General features: G+C 39.7%; 1 protein-coding gene across 1 annotated transcript; it reads right to left on the reverse strand.

Annotated features, from left to right (window-relative positions):
* Nucleotides 1-690: 690 nt before the first annotated feature.
* On the reverse strand, nt 691-18,388 carry LOC129723156 (uncharacterized). The gene is made up of 3 exons (XM_055677189.1): nt 17,896-18,388; nt 2,381-3,798; nt 691-2,320 (listed from the first exon to the last, which is right to left on the reverse strand). Exons 1-3 carry the CDS (start codon nt 17,926-17,928, stop codon nt 901-903), a joined length of 2,871 nt encoding a protein of 956 aa, XP_055533164.1. The 5' UTR covers nt 17,929-18,388; the 3' UTR covers nt 691-900.
* Between the last annotated feature and the right edge of the window lie 711 nt (nt 18,389-19,099).

Here is a 19,099-nt window from a genome sequence, read left to right on the forward strand (position 1 = left end):
TAGTCCAAACTAAATTCCCATCATGTGTGCTATTTCACTGTACTACTAGCAATACGTTACCAGATAGCACTACACCTACTAGCAAGCAATACGTTACCAGATAGCTTCGTACACCTGCGAATTATTTTGTTATAATAAGGTCCTCACACGCTGCTAGAGTATAAGTGATTTATAACGTATTTCTGTTTGAAAATTTACACGAAATTTCCGATCAATTGTTCTTGCTTGAACGTCTGTGTCATTACCAGAGCTGCGAATTTTCACTGTCAGCAACAGAATATCAGTTGAAATTGAAAGCTGTGATTTCAGCACGAACGAGCTGGGAATGAAATTACTTTCAGGTTTAATCGGTTGACAGTTGTAGAGATTCAAAATTTCGCAGCTCTGGTCCTTACTATAACTGGTCGACGTGCAGCCAAACGTCTAACACTACACTTCAACATCATTTGAAATCGAATTCAATAACTTAACACTCATGCTTCGCTGAAAATAGATCCAATAGATTCCGATTCAACAAGAAATGTGGTATTACTACTTTTCAAAAATCAATAATGAATTCAGTGTGTAAAAATTCAGTTTCGTTTTGCATGTTATGGCGACCTCGGGGATAATTTATGAACGTTTGGTCGCAGAACTCACAGTTCATTCCAGGTAGTGAACAACAGAATGCTTAAACTCGTAGTAGACAGCAACATAATGAAAGCACTGTACCGTTTGCTACTATCCAATTAATTTATTATCCTTCTTTGTATTCTGATTAGATTCAATTTAAAACCACTTTGTTACTTTGTAGTACTTTGCTTATTTTGTGTTGTTAGAACATAATTTTGTATTATCGTACTTTTGCTGTATTTAAAGGTGGTTTTCACCGTTTTTTTTCTTTACACTTGCATGCGCACCTCAGTAGAGGTTCAGCGCCATATTGACCATTCCTGAAGTGGAATGCTGCACCGGTGACTTGCACAACCCGGACAAACTATTCATTGCATCGTCGTGGCAGCTAGAATTAATTAGCGGTAGATGATGATGATGGTTGTAGAGAACACCACCATGGTGGCCGTTCTGCTGTGGCAGGTGGTGATTGTTGTGCTGATGATGATTTAGAGTGTTGTTATTGTTATTGTTGTTCGAGTGCAACAACAGGTTATGCTCAGTGACCAGAGTTGTTAAACTGGGAAATGAACTGGACTGGTTCAGTAGTTCATCGGCGTTGAAACCAAACGTTTGCCGATCAACGTGTCCATTCGGAGTGCTTGTTATTGGGAGAGCCGATCCGTTGTGGGGCGGTAACCCGTTGCTGATGTTGTTGCTGGTGGGATTGTTATTGTTCAGAAGGCTCACCGTGTGGTTTAGTTTCTCGTATTCCTCCGCCAGGGAAGATAGCTTCAATCGATATTTACCGTGGTTCAAACGCAATACGTCCGCCACGTTGTGATCGATGTATTCCACAGTACTGTTTTGTTCTTCGTTGGTTATCAGCTTGGGAATTAACGCACGCACAAAATCAACAAAATTGCTTATCTCTTTCAGCATGACGCGTCCCTTGTCATTTTCGGTAAACATTTGCAATAAATCGAACAAATGTTTATAGAGATAGGTTGATTTTTCTTCCTTTTCTGTTTTCTTCCGCTCTGTTCCAACGCAGTCCCTCTCCGAATTGTGGCTCGGATTTTTCTGTAGGTGCGTTTGCATTCGCTTTCCCAGGAACACTTTATTGCATGTCGAACAGCGGTATTGCAGTGGAACTTTCATTTTGCGTTTAGCATCCGCGGTGGACGAGAAAGGTGTTGGAGGCAAGGCAGAAACTGCTATAGTAGGACTTACGGTAGAGCTAAGGGCTGCGGAGAAATTCGGCAATTTTTCGACCGTCTCGGGATCTGGTGTTGGCAGATCTAACCTGCTGACCGGTGGTGGAAGTGGTGGTGGCGGGGGTGGGGAATGTTCTGTTTTTTGCTTGATATTCTGGAAGTAATTATTTGCGTAACGCGGTGGTTTGCTAAGACGCCCGGATCGTGTTACCGAAATCGGAATGTCCGGATCGAGAGGTTTTGGGAGATCCACATTCACGGCTGCTGTAATTTGTCCACTAACTGTACAGTCTACGGTTGGTGCTGCTTCCGGATTAACCTTCTTCTTTCGGCCACGCTTTTTTGGCTTACGGTTTCCCCGGTGTGGTTGCAAGGTAAGAGTGGCCGATGCACCACGTCCCACGCCTTCTAAGCTTAAGTTCAACGATTTCGGATTCACAATGCTGTAGATTACGTTAGTACTGGTCACTGGATTTTGATATATGACTGTTTTGCCACGATCTTCAGAATTGCTAAAATAGGAATTAATATTTGAAATTGAGATTGATTGAACAAATTTCAAGGCAACTTACTTCAATAGTGAAATATGTCCGAATACGTTTTTGTCCATCACCAAATCCGCTACGACTTTTAATTCCACCGGTGCCGGACTGGAAGCTAATTCTCCAGGTACGAGTCCAATTTCAGTCGAATCGATAACCCGCAAGTTGCTTTGATCTAGAACTGGTTCTATCTCCGATTTTACCGGTGGTATTTTCTCATTTCGCTCAACGAAAATTGCTTCTTGGGCTGCTTTCTCCTTGATACCGGAAAAATTCAGCGTACTTTCTGAGCTAGAGATTGCGATGCTCGAATGCAAATGTCCACTAGTAGCAGGCGAACTGCCTTTCAAATTACTGACTGTTGCACTTGGAACTCGTATCCCTGCGCTCGGTTCCACCGCGAACCGTCTAATGGTGGGGACTAACGGCTTGATAGGCTCTGGCGCAACTCGTGTTACGATGCCACCATTTAATGGTTCAACTTTAGCAGCCAGCACAACTTTCTGGACCGTCTTTTTCTTGCGCTTTTTCGGTCGCATTATTCGCCGCTCTGGAGTAACTGGCGTTTCCGATTGTTCCTCGTTGGTGGACAGATGCTTCTTGTTCACGATTAACCCATTGTTAATGACAGTGGAAACAACCAACTTAGCAGCCGATTGATTATCGTCAGATCCAACCAAACTGTTACCGTTACAAAGTCCGTTGCTGTTGATAGTGGAGGTAGATTTTTTCTTTAGTGGAGATGCACCGACCGAGGACGATCGGAAGATACCTGAATTGCTGTAGCGATAATCGGAAGGAGAGAGTGGTCGTTTAATGCCTTTTTCGATACAGAACAGCGTTTTTGCTACATGCGGTTCTGGTAACGGTGAACTACGGTGAGCCACTGATTGGAACTGATCAACAACCTGACCATTTGATGCAGGGATCGTCTCGACAATGGGATGTGGGATTCGCAGCACGGACCTCGACTGCGGTTTCTGTGACGGAACGAAGCTACCTGCCAGCTCACAAAAGGTACCCGATTCGTTCGAAATGTATATTTCGTTATTCGGAGTAACCTTCAGTTGAAACTTGGACACTATCGGAACAGGCGAGGTTTGCTGTGGCTGTGGAGTTAGCTGGTGTTGTTGTAGCTGATGCTGCTGCTGCTGTTGTTGTTGATGTTGTTGTTGTATTGTTGTTGGTTGAAAGTGTTGTTGTGGTTGCGAATGAGGCTGTTGTGGTTGTACGAACTGGTAGTGTTTTGGAGTTTCAAGTAACGGTGTAGGTTCTGGAATTGGCGAAGGAGTTTTAAGAGAAGCTCTCGAACTAGTGAGTGGTGGCGCCGTTAAATCTAGTGATAGTGGAGGCGGAAGGTTTTCCAGTGCGGGAACTGAATTAGAGTCGAACCCGAATAGACTGTTGGAGAAGTGAAATCCATTCAAGTTTGTCGAGTGGTCGAAATCCTAAAAAGAGAAAAACAGAATGATTATTAGCTTTTGAGGCAAACATACATACACGCGCCCCTGGATAGAGTTGAAATGAACACATTCATCCGGCTAGAGGGGAAGTGATACTCAAAAGCTAAATAGATCTATTGATTACACCGCATGAACATCGTGTAAAGATTAAACATTTCTATAAGCTGTCGATAGTGGTTAATGCTTTGTTATAACAGGTTGTAATTAAAGCCAATAATATTATAATAGAATACTGATATCGAGAGTGCATGCCAATTCAAATACATTACGCTTTCACTACGAAGGCCAATGAAGTTCACTCGATGTGAGCTTGAAAAGCAGTGCAACCAAATTGTGGGATAATACAATCTGTTTGACACATTTTTAGAAATATACCAAGCGCGCTTATTTTGAATTTGAAAATATTTTACTGAGCGTCTTAGTAGAATGATATAAGACATCAGAAGATAGAATTTTCATTAAACTCAACTAGAATTTCAGGTAGCGCTTATTTTGGATTATGGAGAAATAATCAAAAATGAAGCAACCTGAAGATTATTGTTGCGTAATCAAGGTACTTTCGTTTATTTTTTTATCTGTCAATCTAGCTCAGCGGTTCTCAACCTTTTTTTGTCCGCGTACCCCTTGGTGATATTTTCCAAATCGTTTGTTATCGTAGGGTGAGAGAGAATAGTGATAAATCATGTTGTGGTAGTCTAATTCAGGTTCCAAATCAAACTATGGTTTGTATGATTACTACTGATCTAGCTCGATGAATTGTTTGAATGGTATTGTACCTAGGGTGTAATATCAGTTTCCGGTTGGTTTCAAGTGATGATGTGGGTTACAAGTCAGTCGTCATATATTTGAACCCCGAATCCGAAAAAACGTTGCCTTATTGTCCTATATACTGATAGCTGATTGCAAAGGTTTTACCAAGTAAACAGAAAGATCATGTTTCTGTATCAAAATGTTAGCGTCTAGGCTCCGAAATTAAGAAGCTTTAACTTAAGATATGTTCGTTGAGCATTTGCATAAAGAAAGTTGACCTATTCCATATATATGACTCTTGTGCTCAATTATATTCCTAAATTTAGTAAAAATGTAATTATTAAAATGCAGAAATCATAAATCTCACTAAAATTAAGTTACTACAAACAACACTTAGTTTAAAAAATTCTTCTACTTGAAATATCTAATCTTTCATGCTTTTAGGAAAATATCAAAAAAGAAAAAGTAGTGAAAAATCGTCGCTTGAATGCTTGCTCAAAATTGTAAATTTCGAAAATCGTCATGAAAAACACAGTAATCCAACTATTACCGTTAAACAATAACTTTGATCTTTTTTTTCAATATTCGGATTCTGCATATTTGTGATCTGTTGTTCACAGATCAGGTATCAGAAACAGGGAAACAATAATTAGAAATTATTAGGCATCACTTAATTTTTAGTAATCTGTACGTAGGAATCAGATGACAGACATCAAAAACGAGAAGAGTAAAACGAAAAAATGCGGAATAAGTACTCGAAAGTAAGAAATGAGAAAGAAGAAGTAAGATATCAGAAATGAAAAATTAAAAAAATATAAATGAGAAATAATTTATATCTTATTGATTGATTGAATATTAAAAATGAGTGAAAAAAATGAGGAAAATGACAAATGAAAAATGAACTCTATCTGTTTGTTTGATGAATTATTTTCGTTGAAGTTTTGTAGTATATTGTACAGAACTGAAAAATTGTAGCTATGGCGATCACATGGTTAAAAGTTTCTTTACATTGATACGTTGATAATTCCTCCACTCCCCAACGGAGTGTTCAACTTAAAATATGGCACAATTTACAGTGAATGTCTTAGACTGCGATTAAACTCTCGGGATTTACGTAATTTGTATGTGACATTTGCTGCTTTTTCGAATCGAGGGTGTTGGGTTTAATATTCGAAAATCGAAACGAGCTCGTTCTGGTCTGATTTGGGCCCGATCCGATTGGCTCCGTTCCGATTCTGGGAACAAAGTTGCCAGTTTAGTGAAAGCGTTATTTCATTGAAAGAAACAAGCATAGAGTCTTTTATGTATGTTGGCAAGTATTTGATTAGAATAGAACAATTCAAAATAAATTTCTGTAGAGTTTTGCTATTCGTTTTTCTAATATTAGTTAAATATTTCTTTCAATAAACGAATTGGGAATAGCAAATGGTAACAAACGAGGTTAATTCTACATTTTTTTTTGTTTAGAAAATATTTGTTTTAACCAATAGTTATATAGTACTTGGGTGAGCTACACGCATCGTGACTTAGTGGCAGGTCTCTGAACGAAAGTCGGAAAAATGACAAAAAATATCAATGTTGGGGGGCTGAACTCATTTCTGATGTCAGTAAATGTTATTCACCTAAAATTCCGTTAGCCCTTTCTCATTAACAGTTTTCTTTTTTGGAAAAACCAAAGGTATGGAATTGGTCCCAATGGCCGAATGTCATATCACTCGACGAACTGAGCATTTCTGTATGTATGTATGTGTGTATGTGTGTGTGTATGTGTAAGTGCAACTTTTTTTTCTCACTCACTTTTCTCAGAGATAGCTGAACCGATTTTCAAGAAGTTAATTGCTAGTTGCGCCATACTGCCGTGAGATGACATTGTGACGTAGATCCAAGTGATCAGTTTTTCAGTACCGCCCAAAAACGAAAGAATTCTTCGTCACTTTTGTATGGAAATGTATGCCAACGTCACTTTGTTTTTTTGATTCTATACAACGTATGAATTAGTAACAACGAAAAGGAAGATACCAAAAGATAGGTCTTCGAATAATGAACAAATTGGCATGAAAAACTCAAATTCGAGAAAGTGGCACTTACGTCACTTTGTCTTCTCACGGCAGCATATGTGGCTATTGAATTTCATTGTAATCGGATTTTTATCAAAATATAAAAAACTCGAAACATCAATATCTCAAAAACATTCCGCGTCGAACACTCGACAGAAACGGACGTGCAAAGTGGTCGTTCTATTACAATCCGGTCCGTGTGTACGAATAGCCAAACAAAAGAGTGTATTATTCAAGGCCATCAGTTGACAGTCGAGTCCGTGTCGCTGTGCTGAGTGATCTCACACCCGGCTCACTGCTGGTGGCTGTATTGGTGCTGCTGTACTGGTGCTGCTGGCTGCTTTGGGTGCAGCTTCGAACGATCGGCCAACCACTGCTGGAAGGAAGAAGTAAAGAGGTACGTGTTCTTGTCGGCGCTAGTTCGCTAGTGCGCTACATTTAGCGCGATGGATATAGATCCCTCGCCTCCCGTGCCACCATCCCCGAACCCCCCTGACCCTGACCCTTCTGTAACCCCCTCCCCTGTTCATTCTCCAGTCCCCCCTCGCCCAGGCTTTACCCGGACGGATCTCAACAGGGCAGCTATACTGTTTATTTTCGTCCAAAGGCAGGAGTGAATTCAAAGCGATTAAACATACTGCAAATTTCAAAAGACCTGACGAAGGGGTACAAGGCCGTGACCGAAATTTCCAAGGTCCGACCTAACAAGCTCCGTGTCGTGGTCAGTGATCTGGCACAGGCCAATGCTATCGCTTGCTCTGAGCTCTTCACACGCGAGTATCGCGTTTACATACCCGCACGAGACGTGGAGATCGACGGTGTCATAACCGATTCGAGTCTGTCTGTCGAGTGTATCCTAAAAAGCGCAACCGGTTGCTTCAAAAATACCGAAACACAGGCGAAGATTTTGGATTGTAAGCAATTGCGGTCCATGTCTCTCGTCGGCCGTAAAAAAGTTTACACTCCGTCAGACTCGTTTCGCGTTACGTTTGCCGGATCTGCACTCCCTAGCCACGTCTCGATCGACCGGGTTCGTCTGCCTGTGCGATTGTATGTACCCCGTGTTATGAATTGCACCAATTGCAAGCAGTTAGGCCACACAGCCGCCTACTGCTGCAATAAGGCACGATGTAGCAAGTGTGGGGAGACTCATGCGGAAGATTCTTGCAGTGTTAATGCTGAAAAATGTATTCACTGTGGGGAAAACCAGCATGAGCTCTCCACATGCCCGGTGTACATGCACCGCAGAGATAAAATCAAGCGGTCACTTAAGGAGCGTTCAAAGCGTTCTTACGCTGAGATGCTGAAGAAGACCGTGACCACTTCTACCATAACATCGAACCCCTTTGATCTGTTGCCCTCCGATGAAACCGATTCTGACGATTCATCAGCGGGAACATCTTATGCCAATCCTGGGGAGTCTAGGAAGAGGAAAAATGTTTCTTCTCCTAAACTTCCCCGTAAAGGTCCTAAGATTTCCCAAAGTGTAATGAAAAGTACGAACAAACCAAACAGTGCTGCGGAAAAACCGAAGCAAACTCCTCCTGGGCTTGCAAATTTAAAGTCCCAGAAGGAGTTCCCAGCACTGCCAGGAACATCTAAAACCCCAGTTGTTCCTTTTGCACATCCAGTTGATGAAACAAACTCTGGATTAGTGAAATTTTCTGACATTGTGGACTGGATTTTTGAAAATTTCAATATACCCGATCCAATTAAAATTTTTCTTACAGCATTCCTCCCAACAGTTAGATCATTTTTGAAGCAGTTGACTGCCCAATGGCCCCTCCTTGCAGCGATTGTATCCTTCGATGCCTAATTCAACTGCGTATATGAAGGATTCTATCTCTGTCTTACAGTGGAATTGTAGAAGTATTTTACCAAAAATTGATTCGTTTAAAGTTTTGATAAATAAAAACAAATGCGATGCATTTTCCCTTTGTGAAACTTGGCTTACTTCAAATATTGATCTCAACTTCCATGATTTTAATATTATTCGCCTTGATCGAGACACCCCATATGGAGGAGTACTTTTAGGGATTAAAAAGTGCTATTCTTTCTATCGTATTAACCTCCCCTCGATTCCAGGCATCGAAGTTGTCGCATGTCAAATGACAATACAAGGTAAAGAGCTTTGTGTTGCCTCAATGTATATTCCTCCCAGAGCACAGGTTGGGCAACGGCTGCTCTTTGATTTAATAGAACTTCTTCCCTCGCCACGTTTGATTTTGGGAGACTTCAACTCTCATGGCGTGGCTTGGGGTTCCCCATACAATGATAACCGCTCCTCTTTAATCTATAACCTTTGCGATGACTTCGACATGACTATTTTAAACAACGGTGAAATGACACGTATCCCGAAACCTCCAGCGCGCCCAAGCGCTTTGGATCTATCCTTATGTTCGACGTCGCTACGGTTGGATTGCACATGGAAGGTAATCCTTGATCCTCACGGTAGCGACCATTTGCCTATTCTTATTTCAATTAATAACGGGTCGACTCGCATGCGACCAATTGACATTCCGTATGACCTCACACGGAATGTCGATTGGAAGTTATACGAGGAAATGATTTCAAAAGCGGTCGAGTCGATTCAACATCATCCACCACTTGAAGAATACAACCTCGTCGCGGGCTTGATTCTCGACGCCGCGTTGCAAGCCCAAACGAAGAAATATCCCGGCGTAATGATCAAAGAACGGCCTCCCACTCCGTGGTGGGACCAAGAGTGCTCCGATGTCTACACGCAAAGATCCGACGCGTTTAAGGCCTACCAGAAGGGAGGTATACCTGGCGACTATTTACGGTATTCGGAGCTTAATACCAAGCTTAAAAGTTTGGCTAAAGCAAAGAAACGCGGATATTGACGCCGGTTCGTGAACGAGACATCGAGGGAGACATCGATGAGCACTCTTTGGAACACAGCCCGAAGAATGCGGAATCGCGTAACGGTCAACGAAAGCGAGGAGTCTTCAAGTCGGTGGATATTTGATTTTGCCAGGAAAGTATGTCCGGACTCTGTTCCTGAGCAAAACATTGTTTGTGATGCGTCTCCGGGCCACGACGCGATAGAATCACCTTTTACGATGGCAGAATTTTCAGTTGCCCTCCTGTCCTGTAACAATAACGCGCCTGGGTTAGATAGAATCAAATTCAACTTGTTGAAGAATCTACCCGGCAATGCCAAGAGGCGCTTGTTGAACTTGTTCAATAAGTTCCTGGAGCAAAACATTGTACCGCAGGATTGGAGGCAAGTGAAGGTGATCGCCATCCAAAAACCAGGGAAACCAGCTTCTGATCACAACTCTTATAGGCCGATTGCAATGCTATCCTGTATCCGGAAATTGATGGAAAAAATGATACTCCGTCGTTTAGACCATTGGGTTGAATCAAATGGCCTACTATCGAATACTCAATTTGGCTTCCGCCGTGCCAAAGGGACGAATGATTGTCTTGCGCTGCTTTCAACAGATATTCAGCTGGCGTATGCTCGCAAAGAACAAATGGCGTCTGCGTTCTTGGACATTAAGGGGGCTCTTGATTCCGTTTCTATTGACATTCTTTCGGGTAAACTTCACCGACAAGGATTTTCTCCAATTTTGAACAATTTTTTGCACAATTTGTTGTCCGAAAAGCACATGCATTTTACGCACGGCGATTTGGCAACTTTTCGCATTAGCTACATGGGTCTTCCCCAGGGCTCATGTTTAAGCCCCCTTCTTTACAACTTTTATGTAAATGACATCGACGAATGTCTGGCAAATTCATGCACGATAAGACAACTTGCAGACGACAGTGTAATCTCTGTTACAGGAGCCAAAGCTGCCGATTTGCAAGGACCATTGCAAGATACCTTGGACAATTTGTCTGCTTGGGCTTTACAGCTAGGTATCGAATTCTCTCCGGAGAAGACTGAGATAGTAGTTTTTTCTAGGAAGCATGAACCTGCTCAGCTTCAAACACAATTAATGGGTAAAACGATTTCTCAGGTTTTGGTACACAAATATCTTGGTGTCTGGTTCGACTCTAAAAGCACCTGGGGTTGTCACGTGAGGTATCTGATGAAAAAATGTCAACAAAGAGTGAATTTTCTTCGTACAATAACCGGACAATGGTGGGGAGCCCTGGGTGGGCTTAGACCTTATAAGGCTTTACCAAACAACGATATTGTCTGTCATTGAGTACGGGTGTTTCTGCTTCCGCTCCGCAGCAAACACACATTTGATCAAACTGGAGCGAATACAATATCGTTGTTTGCGTATCGCCTTGGGTTGCATGCAATCGACTCATACGATGAGTTTGGAGATCTTAGCTGGAGTACTACCATTGAAAACCCGCTTCTGGAGCCTGTCTTCTCGTATTCTAATCAAATGTGAGGTCTTGAACCGTCCCGTGATTGAAAATTTTGAAAAGTTAATCGAACTTAATTCTCAAACCCGTTTTATGACATTGTATTTCAATCACATGTCCCAAAATATTAACCCTTCTTCGAATATTCCAAATCGTGTCGACTTTTCAAATACTTCTGATTCTACTGTGTTTTTCGATACATCCATGATAGAAAAAACTCGTGGAATCCCGGATCATTTACGCGTGCAGCAGATCCCTAAAATTTTTTTCAATAAATATCGAAACATCAACTGCGACAATATGTACTACACTGACGGATCACTTCTTGATGGGTCCACTGGCTTCGGTATCTTCAATAACAATTTAACCGTCTCCCATAAGCTCGATAATCCTGCTTCTGTTTACGTCGCAGAATTAGCTGCAATTCAGTACACCCTAGGGATTATCGAAAAAATGCCCACGGACCATTATTTCATCTTTACGGACAGTCTCAGTTCCATTGAGGCTCTCCGATCGATGAAAGATGTTAAGCACTCTCCGTATTTCCTGGGGAAAATACGGGAACATCTGAGTGCTTTATCCGAAAAATCTACTCAGATTACCTTAGCGTGGGTCCCTTCTCACTGCTCGATACCGGGTAATGAGAAAGCGGACTCTTTGGCTAAGGTGGGCGCAACAAACGGTGATATTTATGTAAAACCAATTGCCTTTAATGAATTTTTCGCATTTGTAGGTCAGAATACGATCATCAGTTGGCAAAATTCTTGGACCAAGGGGGAACTGGGAAGGTGGTTACATTCCATAATCCCCAAGGTATCGACGAACCCGTGGTTCAAGGGGTTGGATGTAGGTCGGGATTTCATTTGCGTGATGTCCCGGCTTATGTCCAATCACTATAGATTTGACGCGCATCTCCGTCGTGTTGGGCTCGGGGAGAGTGGTATCTGTGCCTGTGGTGAAGGTTATCACGACATAGAGCATGTTGTTTGGTCATGCCCTGTACACCGTGACGCCAGGTCTAGATTAATAGCTTCCCTGCAGGCCGAAGGTAGGCAGCCGGCTGTTCCTGTTCGTGATGTCTTGGCGAGCCGTGACCTATCCTACATGTCCCTTATATACGTTTTCCTGAAATCCATCCACGCCCCAGTTTAGTCCTATCCCCTTCCGCCTACATCCAACCAAACGACAAGAACACGTTAAGACCCCGGATCCGGAAACAGCAATCAGACCCGCACGGTACTCTCAAGGCCCGATGGAAACAACCCAATATGCCAGTCCGTAATATCTTGGCCCAGCAGCGGAACAAATTTAATATGCTGCTTACCTATGGCAATGAAAATCATCAAACAGCAACCTGTGCTTTTAATGCAAAATATTCTAGCTTTAAGTTAGATTTAGTTTCAGCTCGTAGTCGGCAGCGAGGATAAAAAATTTGCTTTTAGTTATTAAGATACTTTAGAAAGTAAGCTAACAGATATAATTGGCGCCGTTAAACATTGAATTGTATTTGTGCCGTGTCAAATAAACTATAGATGAAGAAAAAAAAAATATCTCAAAAACCACACAACCGATTTCAGTTAGCATCAAATAAACGGGTTGTCTCCAAAACCCTTAACTTATAAATTTCGTAAAGATTAAACATCTGGTTCAAAAGCTAGGTAAAGAAACGTTTTACGGAAGTTCAAACAGCAAAGGCTTCCTCAAAGATGACTGAACCGATTTTCACAAAATTAGTGTCAAATGAAAGGTTTTGTTGCCCCATAGGTTGGAATTAAATTTCATTGTAATCGGACTGTAACTTTGTCCGTTATTTATAAACATGTGAAATCACGCTATAAAAAGAAACATATTTCGAATCCTGCTTAAAGCCACTGGCTTTTCACGAAATCAGTTGCAAATGAAAGGTCTAGTGGCTCCATAGGATGCTGTCGAATTTCATTGTCGTCGTACTTTTAGTTTGTGCACTGTATTCCAAAATGTGAAAATCACGAAACTTCACCTAAACTACGCAACCATTTTTTACAAAACTGGTGTGAAATTAAAAAACTGCCTTAAAAATCCTTAACTAATGATTTTCATAATGATTAAAGTTGTGGCTCAAAAGTTATTAAAAGAAACGTGTTTTGGAATCTGTTGAAACTCTCATTTTTCTAGAAATCATTGGACCGAATTAGTATTGTAATGAAGGTCTAGTCTAGCCTATCGAATTTTATTGTAATCGGACTGCCACTTTGTCCGTTATGTAATAAAGTGTGACAATCACAAAATTTCATAACCACAGAAACTACATAACCGGTCTAAACAACATTGGAATCAAATGAATGGGCTGCCTCCAAAACCCTTAATTCAATGAATTTCATAATTATTGGACATGTGGTTAAAAGATATGACAAGTAATGTTCTCCGAAGACTTTTTAAACTCACTTAATTTTCTTGGAGATGGCTGAATCGATTTCAGCGTTCTTAGTCAAATAAAAGGTCTAGTTGTCCTAAAGATTACAAATTATTTCTTCACATATCAGGTGTCATACGAACGGGTTGTCTCTAACAAGTAATTTATTTCATAAAAATTTATTATGTGGTTCAAAAGATTTGGTATGAAACGTAACCCAAAGACTGTTTAAAAGCAACTGCTTAGAATAAACCTTAACATCATTTTTGATTAAGTTGAACCATTTTTTTCCATTTTACTACCTCTTTAGCACAAGTAATTTCAAAAATATTATAATAAATAAAAAATTTTAAAATGAAATCTGAAGTTGATTCCTGGCCTCTACCTGAAACACCCACCGTGACGTGACAATCCAAAAAAAAATTCGCTAATATATTCGTTTCGAATATTTCTTTGAATGTAATTTTTATGTGTACCCGATTCTATTATTTAGAGTAAACTATGAATTCAGTAGAAACTATCAAAATGTAATTTACTCGAAAATTTGAAGTTTTTTGGCAAATTTGGCTAGGTCGCACAGCTAGGTGGATTAATTCGGGTTTTTTTATTTGTAACTTTTGAGCCGTTTGACCAATTTAAAATCTTTTTATGACAAATTGAAGGTAATTAATAGGCATTTCAAGGAAAATGTGCAAACCGGGACCCGAAAATTCCAAAAGTACGGTAAATTTTCCATATATTGTTGATTATCCAATCGGTCCAAAATGTTTCACTAGACTGTACGGTACACATGTGTTCTGAAATTCATGTTTTAGGTATTCCGGCAACATGTTTTGAACTTGATTTCCAAACTGGTTGTATTCTTGACAAACATTTCAAAGTGACAAAAAATAACATTAATTTCCCTTTAAAATAAAACTTGTTGATTTGAAATTGGATCAAGGTTGAGGGAGTTACAGGTATTTGAAGTTAAGCTTGAAATGGTGATTTACGAACATAAAAATTGCCCAACACAACAACATTCAAAGTGCTGCCAAAAACGGTATATCAACCGATTCTCATGAAACTCTCGATAAAGGTTGTTAAGAGTATAAGAAACCTCGAAAAAATATAAAACATCAAAAATATTGATATGGAAATTCTAAGGTTAGGGTTTCTAAAAGAATCGTTGTTGAAAAAGTCAAGGTGCTCAACCCTAAATTGAAAGTAAATGTCATCCGTAGTATTTTCGTAGAAAATTTCGACGTTCTAAAAAAATGTTTACAGGTTGTCCAAACGTAATTCAGAAAAAAATAGTTTTTCAAACTACAAACCACTCTTTTGCACTTTTTGCAATGCTGTTCAAATTTTACAATTTCCCATTGATTTTTTTTTTCATTTTTATAGGGTTATTTTTGAATATTCTGCGTGGTTTATTTCAGCATCGCATTCAGATACTTGATTCATAGAGCCCATTAAACATCACAGAAAAGTGATTTTTTGCCATAATTTTCAGGTAAAACCCTCAAAACACATGAAATTAAACATTTTCAGTCAAGGACTGAAATTTTGCAAGGCGCGGAATTGATGAAGAAAGTTTTCATAGAAAAAAATCCTGGATAATTAGGCGGGGACCTGAGATATTGGCATTTTTATATATAATGGAAAATCACCACCAAAGCTTATTAAGCTAATATTTAAGTCATCCCATACCAAAAGATTAGGTAAATGTAACGACCCTCCCCGAATGGATCCAAAATGAATAAACTGACTTGTCCTAGGTCAAAACTAGACAAAAATACAAAGTTTTAGGTCAAACGGATAACACCTTGGCAATTGCGAGGCTTTAAATTTTTCCATTTTTTTAAAAACATCTTTTTTTTGTTTTTTTAAAAACAACATATCTTAGAGACAGTAAGAGCAAAAGACAATGTTAGACACCAGTTTTTAAGTTTTGTTGATTTTCAATCGAATGGCATCATCTGATTTCGCGTACAGTGTTGCCAGTATTATTATTTTTGCATTTGAAAACTAAAATTGCATGTATCTCAGAACACCCATATTCCTTCCTAAGTTTGATATCACCACCGTGTTTACGGTAAATTTTACACAAGAATTACCTTTCCACAAAATTCAATATGCGCCGTTGCGGAGATACTAAACTTTCAAGATAACGAATACGTCTCATGAAAACGTATCCGGAACGAACGCACCGCTTTAAATCTCAATTGTTTCTCATGACCTACTTGATGACTTGTGAATTACATGGTATGTGAATTCGTTGAAACTAGGTTTTGATATCTGGATATAATATAATATTGATATCTTAAGATTTTTCCGTCACATAATGACGAAGCGTTAATTTCAGCTTTATTGCTCTTACGATATTCTGTGCACGATGTGCACGCTTGCTTAAATCAACACAAGCGGCATTACTAATGGTTTTTAGTCTTTGATAATGAAAGTGCACGCTTGCTTATAGCGACACTAGCAGCATTATCCAACAAACAATATTGTTGATTTACGGCTTGTTAAGCTGTTATTGAATGAATTTCTGCTGAACTTAAGATTAATAAGCTGTTAAGCAACGAAGTTGTTTGTTGGGTATTGCCCACTAAGTAAAATTTCGAAATTATCGTTTCTGATCGATGAATTCGTCACGTTACGTCTGTTTGTCTGTGACTCCACCATCTTCGCTTATCCTCAACATTGGTCTTACTGAAAAAAAATCCAAGCTAATGGTCAGCTCTGACAGGTACCAGAGATACTTTTTAAACCTCTGCAATGTTGCTTCTGTAAGTCGTTATAGTCACTCAACGTGTCTACTGACAACGAGCTAACAACGGGAATGGTGCTTAAAACCAACCTGTAAGATAATATGTACTTTTCTAAACCAGGACTTGAATCCAGAATTTTTAAAGTGTTTTGAAGGTTCTAAAAATTATGGCAAAAAATAACTTTTCTGTGATGTTTAATGGGCTCTGTGAGTTAAATAGCTGAATGTGATGCTGAATTAAACCATGCAAAATATTCAAAAATAACCTTACAGAAATAAAAGCATATGGAAAAATGTTGAAATCTAACAGAACAGAAATCTAACAGAAACAGTTAGCGCACAATACACAATATTTACAATACGTATCAACCTGAAGACATTTTGCATTGCCACTCACGTGATTTTTTCGTGGTACTGCAGTTAAAATGACAATATCGCATGAATGTATATGAATACAAGCCCGCTTTAATTTTATAATAACCATGTGAACAATTAATGTACAAATTCCAAACAAAAATTTTTATCCCACCAAAATTTTCCGGGGTCCGAAAAGCATTTACCGGTCCGAATTGCTCAGTTCCGGTCCGGTCTGAAAAAAAAATCGAACTTTGAGTGGTCCGGTCCAATCGGAATTCGGACCTGGGCTAGTGAAGTTATTAATTTGGGATTATTTTACCACCTTCATATGTACAATTCAGTAGCTTTTGCTTTTTTTCGGCCGGTTAAAGAAGAAAAAAAGTGTTACAATTGTTGTTACCACAGACGGAGTTTACCTCTGCATCTCTACCAACTGTGACAGAAAGGAAAGTACTTTATCCCCGAAATAAATGACGGATTCCTATACTTACTATACTATACTACCCTTTCCTCTGCCCTTAACTCTACTTTCTTTCTGCCCTTCTTTGCCGAGTCTCGTTAGATACCCCACCAAACATCGGGTTTCACATGGTTTAATCCATATATTCTCAGCACATTGTAAAAAAGTACCAAATGTACCTTTTAAATAATAAGTTATTGTATGTGATTTCTTGATCGAGTTGGTCTATACAGGACATTTCTGATAATGTTTTCTGCGCATATTTTTCACTCGGAGCTTTTAAACATTGAATTGAAATAATTCACTTACATTATCTTTGTACCATTCCAAGTTATGAAAAAATATATCAGTTTGCATATTGTATTGAGGCGCATTACTTTCTATAAATCTCAATATCAACACAAAGATTTTTCGATTTTACTACAATCTTCCCCTGTGGCCTAATTTCACATAGGTATTTACCCATTTTAATTTTTTAATTGCTGAGGGAATCAAAACTGATATTAAGTTTCATAACATTTCGATCTATCAATAGTTATTATTAATTTAAAATAATGTTACCATCAACACCGAAATTCCATCGAAATCTATATTCTTATAATTTCACCGCCAATAACTGTAACTTGGCAATGGACTAAAGCGATATTCTCAAGAATCAAAATCATCAAAATTGAAGGAGAACAATCATAGGTTTTTACGAATTACAAATTCAACTGGCAATGCTGCCAGCACAGGAATCAACATCTACACACTCGCGCTGGAGAAATGAACTCCCCCCTTTTCCCACTTCACATAGCAGGAAAAAATAACAGAAATAAACTGTATCGAGGTCGAATCAAGAGCAAAGAGAGGGGCAACGGCCGGACGGATGGATGTATAGAAGCAAAGATGACTGACGACGACCGTCATGCCAGAGCGATGTATTTTTCACTAAGCTCTGGCGGAACGGGGGAAAATCACTTACCAGTAGCTCCTGAAAGGAGGTGAAGAAACTCATTTTGCAGCTTCGGAAGTCTAATCCGGTAGCGGTTACGTTCCTGTGGGGTCCACTCGTAGTAGTTATTCTCTCGCAGCGTAGTAAAAACCGATCCACCCAGCCCCACTCCCCACTTCCGTCGCCAAGAACTAATTCAATTCCACACCTGCTCTACAGAGTCGTCACCATCGCTGCCACTGCGTGGTACTTAGAAGCGACCGCGTCCGGGCGGTATTTTGCGGTTTTTACACTCTTCCGTTGTCGAAAGGGGTCAAATTTTTAGCAATTTATCTACGCTTCACTGCGAAATGCACTTGCGGCCCTATACTTTCTCTCTTCGCACTTCACGACGACGATCCTACACTCTTGCGGTTGAGTGTACGCGAACGCGAAATGCAAGCTGGGTAGAAAAAATCAGCGACGAAGCACAAAACTGCTTCACACACCGACCGAGGTTAAAGAATTGTAAACGAAAACGACTATTTTGACAGTTGTGTCATTACATAGCTGTCTGAGCTGTGCGTTACGAAACATTATCACTGACTTGCGTTATGTAGAGTTACGCACACGTTACTGAAAGTAATTAATAATATGTATTGTGTCCTAGCTTCAGTACACTGAAAAGTTCTACAGTACAGATCAAATCTTCATATCAAATCAGAAACAAGTTTACGAAAAATTCATGTCGAATAATTTAAGCTCAATAACATGTGTGATGAACTGAAAAGCATTACAAGTATGATGTAAACACGCTCAAAATTGATTCAATTTGCGATTCTGATGCGTATGAAGAGTTTTTTCTTTTTTATCACTGCGATTAAAATGGTTGATCGATTGTGATTTTGCCCGAGTGTCTGCTATATGCCGCACTTCTATTATAATCAATATTACTATTAAAAGTTAGTGTTACGCTTATTATTTATCCGTGTTTGTGTGTATTTTTTCCTGTTACAATTACGTTAACTGCTCTATTATGATAGCCTTGGTCCTCCTGCCAGTTAGATCCTTAAACCACAGACTAACAGACGTAACACTGGAACCTAGCTCCATCGCCACGAAAAACGATCATTTCAAATTTCCAATCGAATAACAGTCATCACGCGATAATGCCGTCTGGGGCGCTGTCATGCAGTCTCATACATATTTTGTGGTTCCCCATTTGACACATGCAGTAACGCTGGCACTGATGTCG

This window comes from Wyeomyia smithii, chromosome 1 (assembly GCF_029784165.1).
Source record: "Wyeomyia smithii strain HCP4-BCI-WySm-NY-G18 chromosome 1, ASM2978416v1, whole genome shotgun sequence".
Classification (NCBI taxonomy): domain Eukaryota; kingdom Metazoa; phylum Arthropoda; class Insecta; order Diptera; family Culicidae; genus Wyeomyia; species Wyeomyia smithii.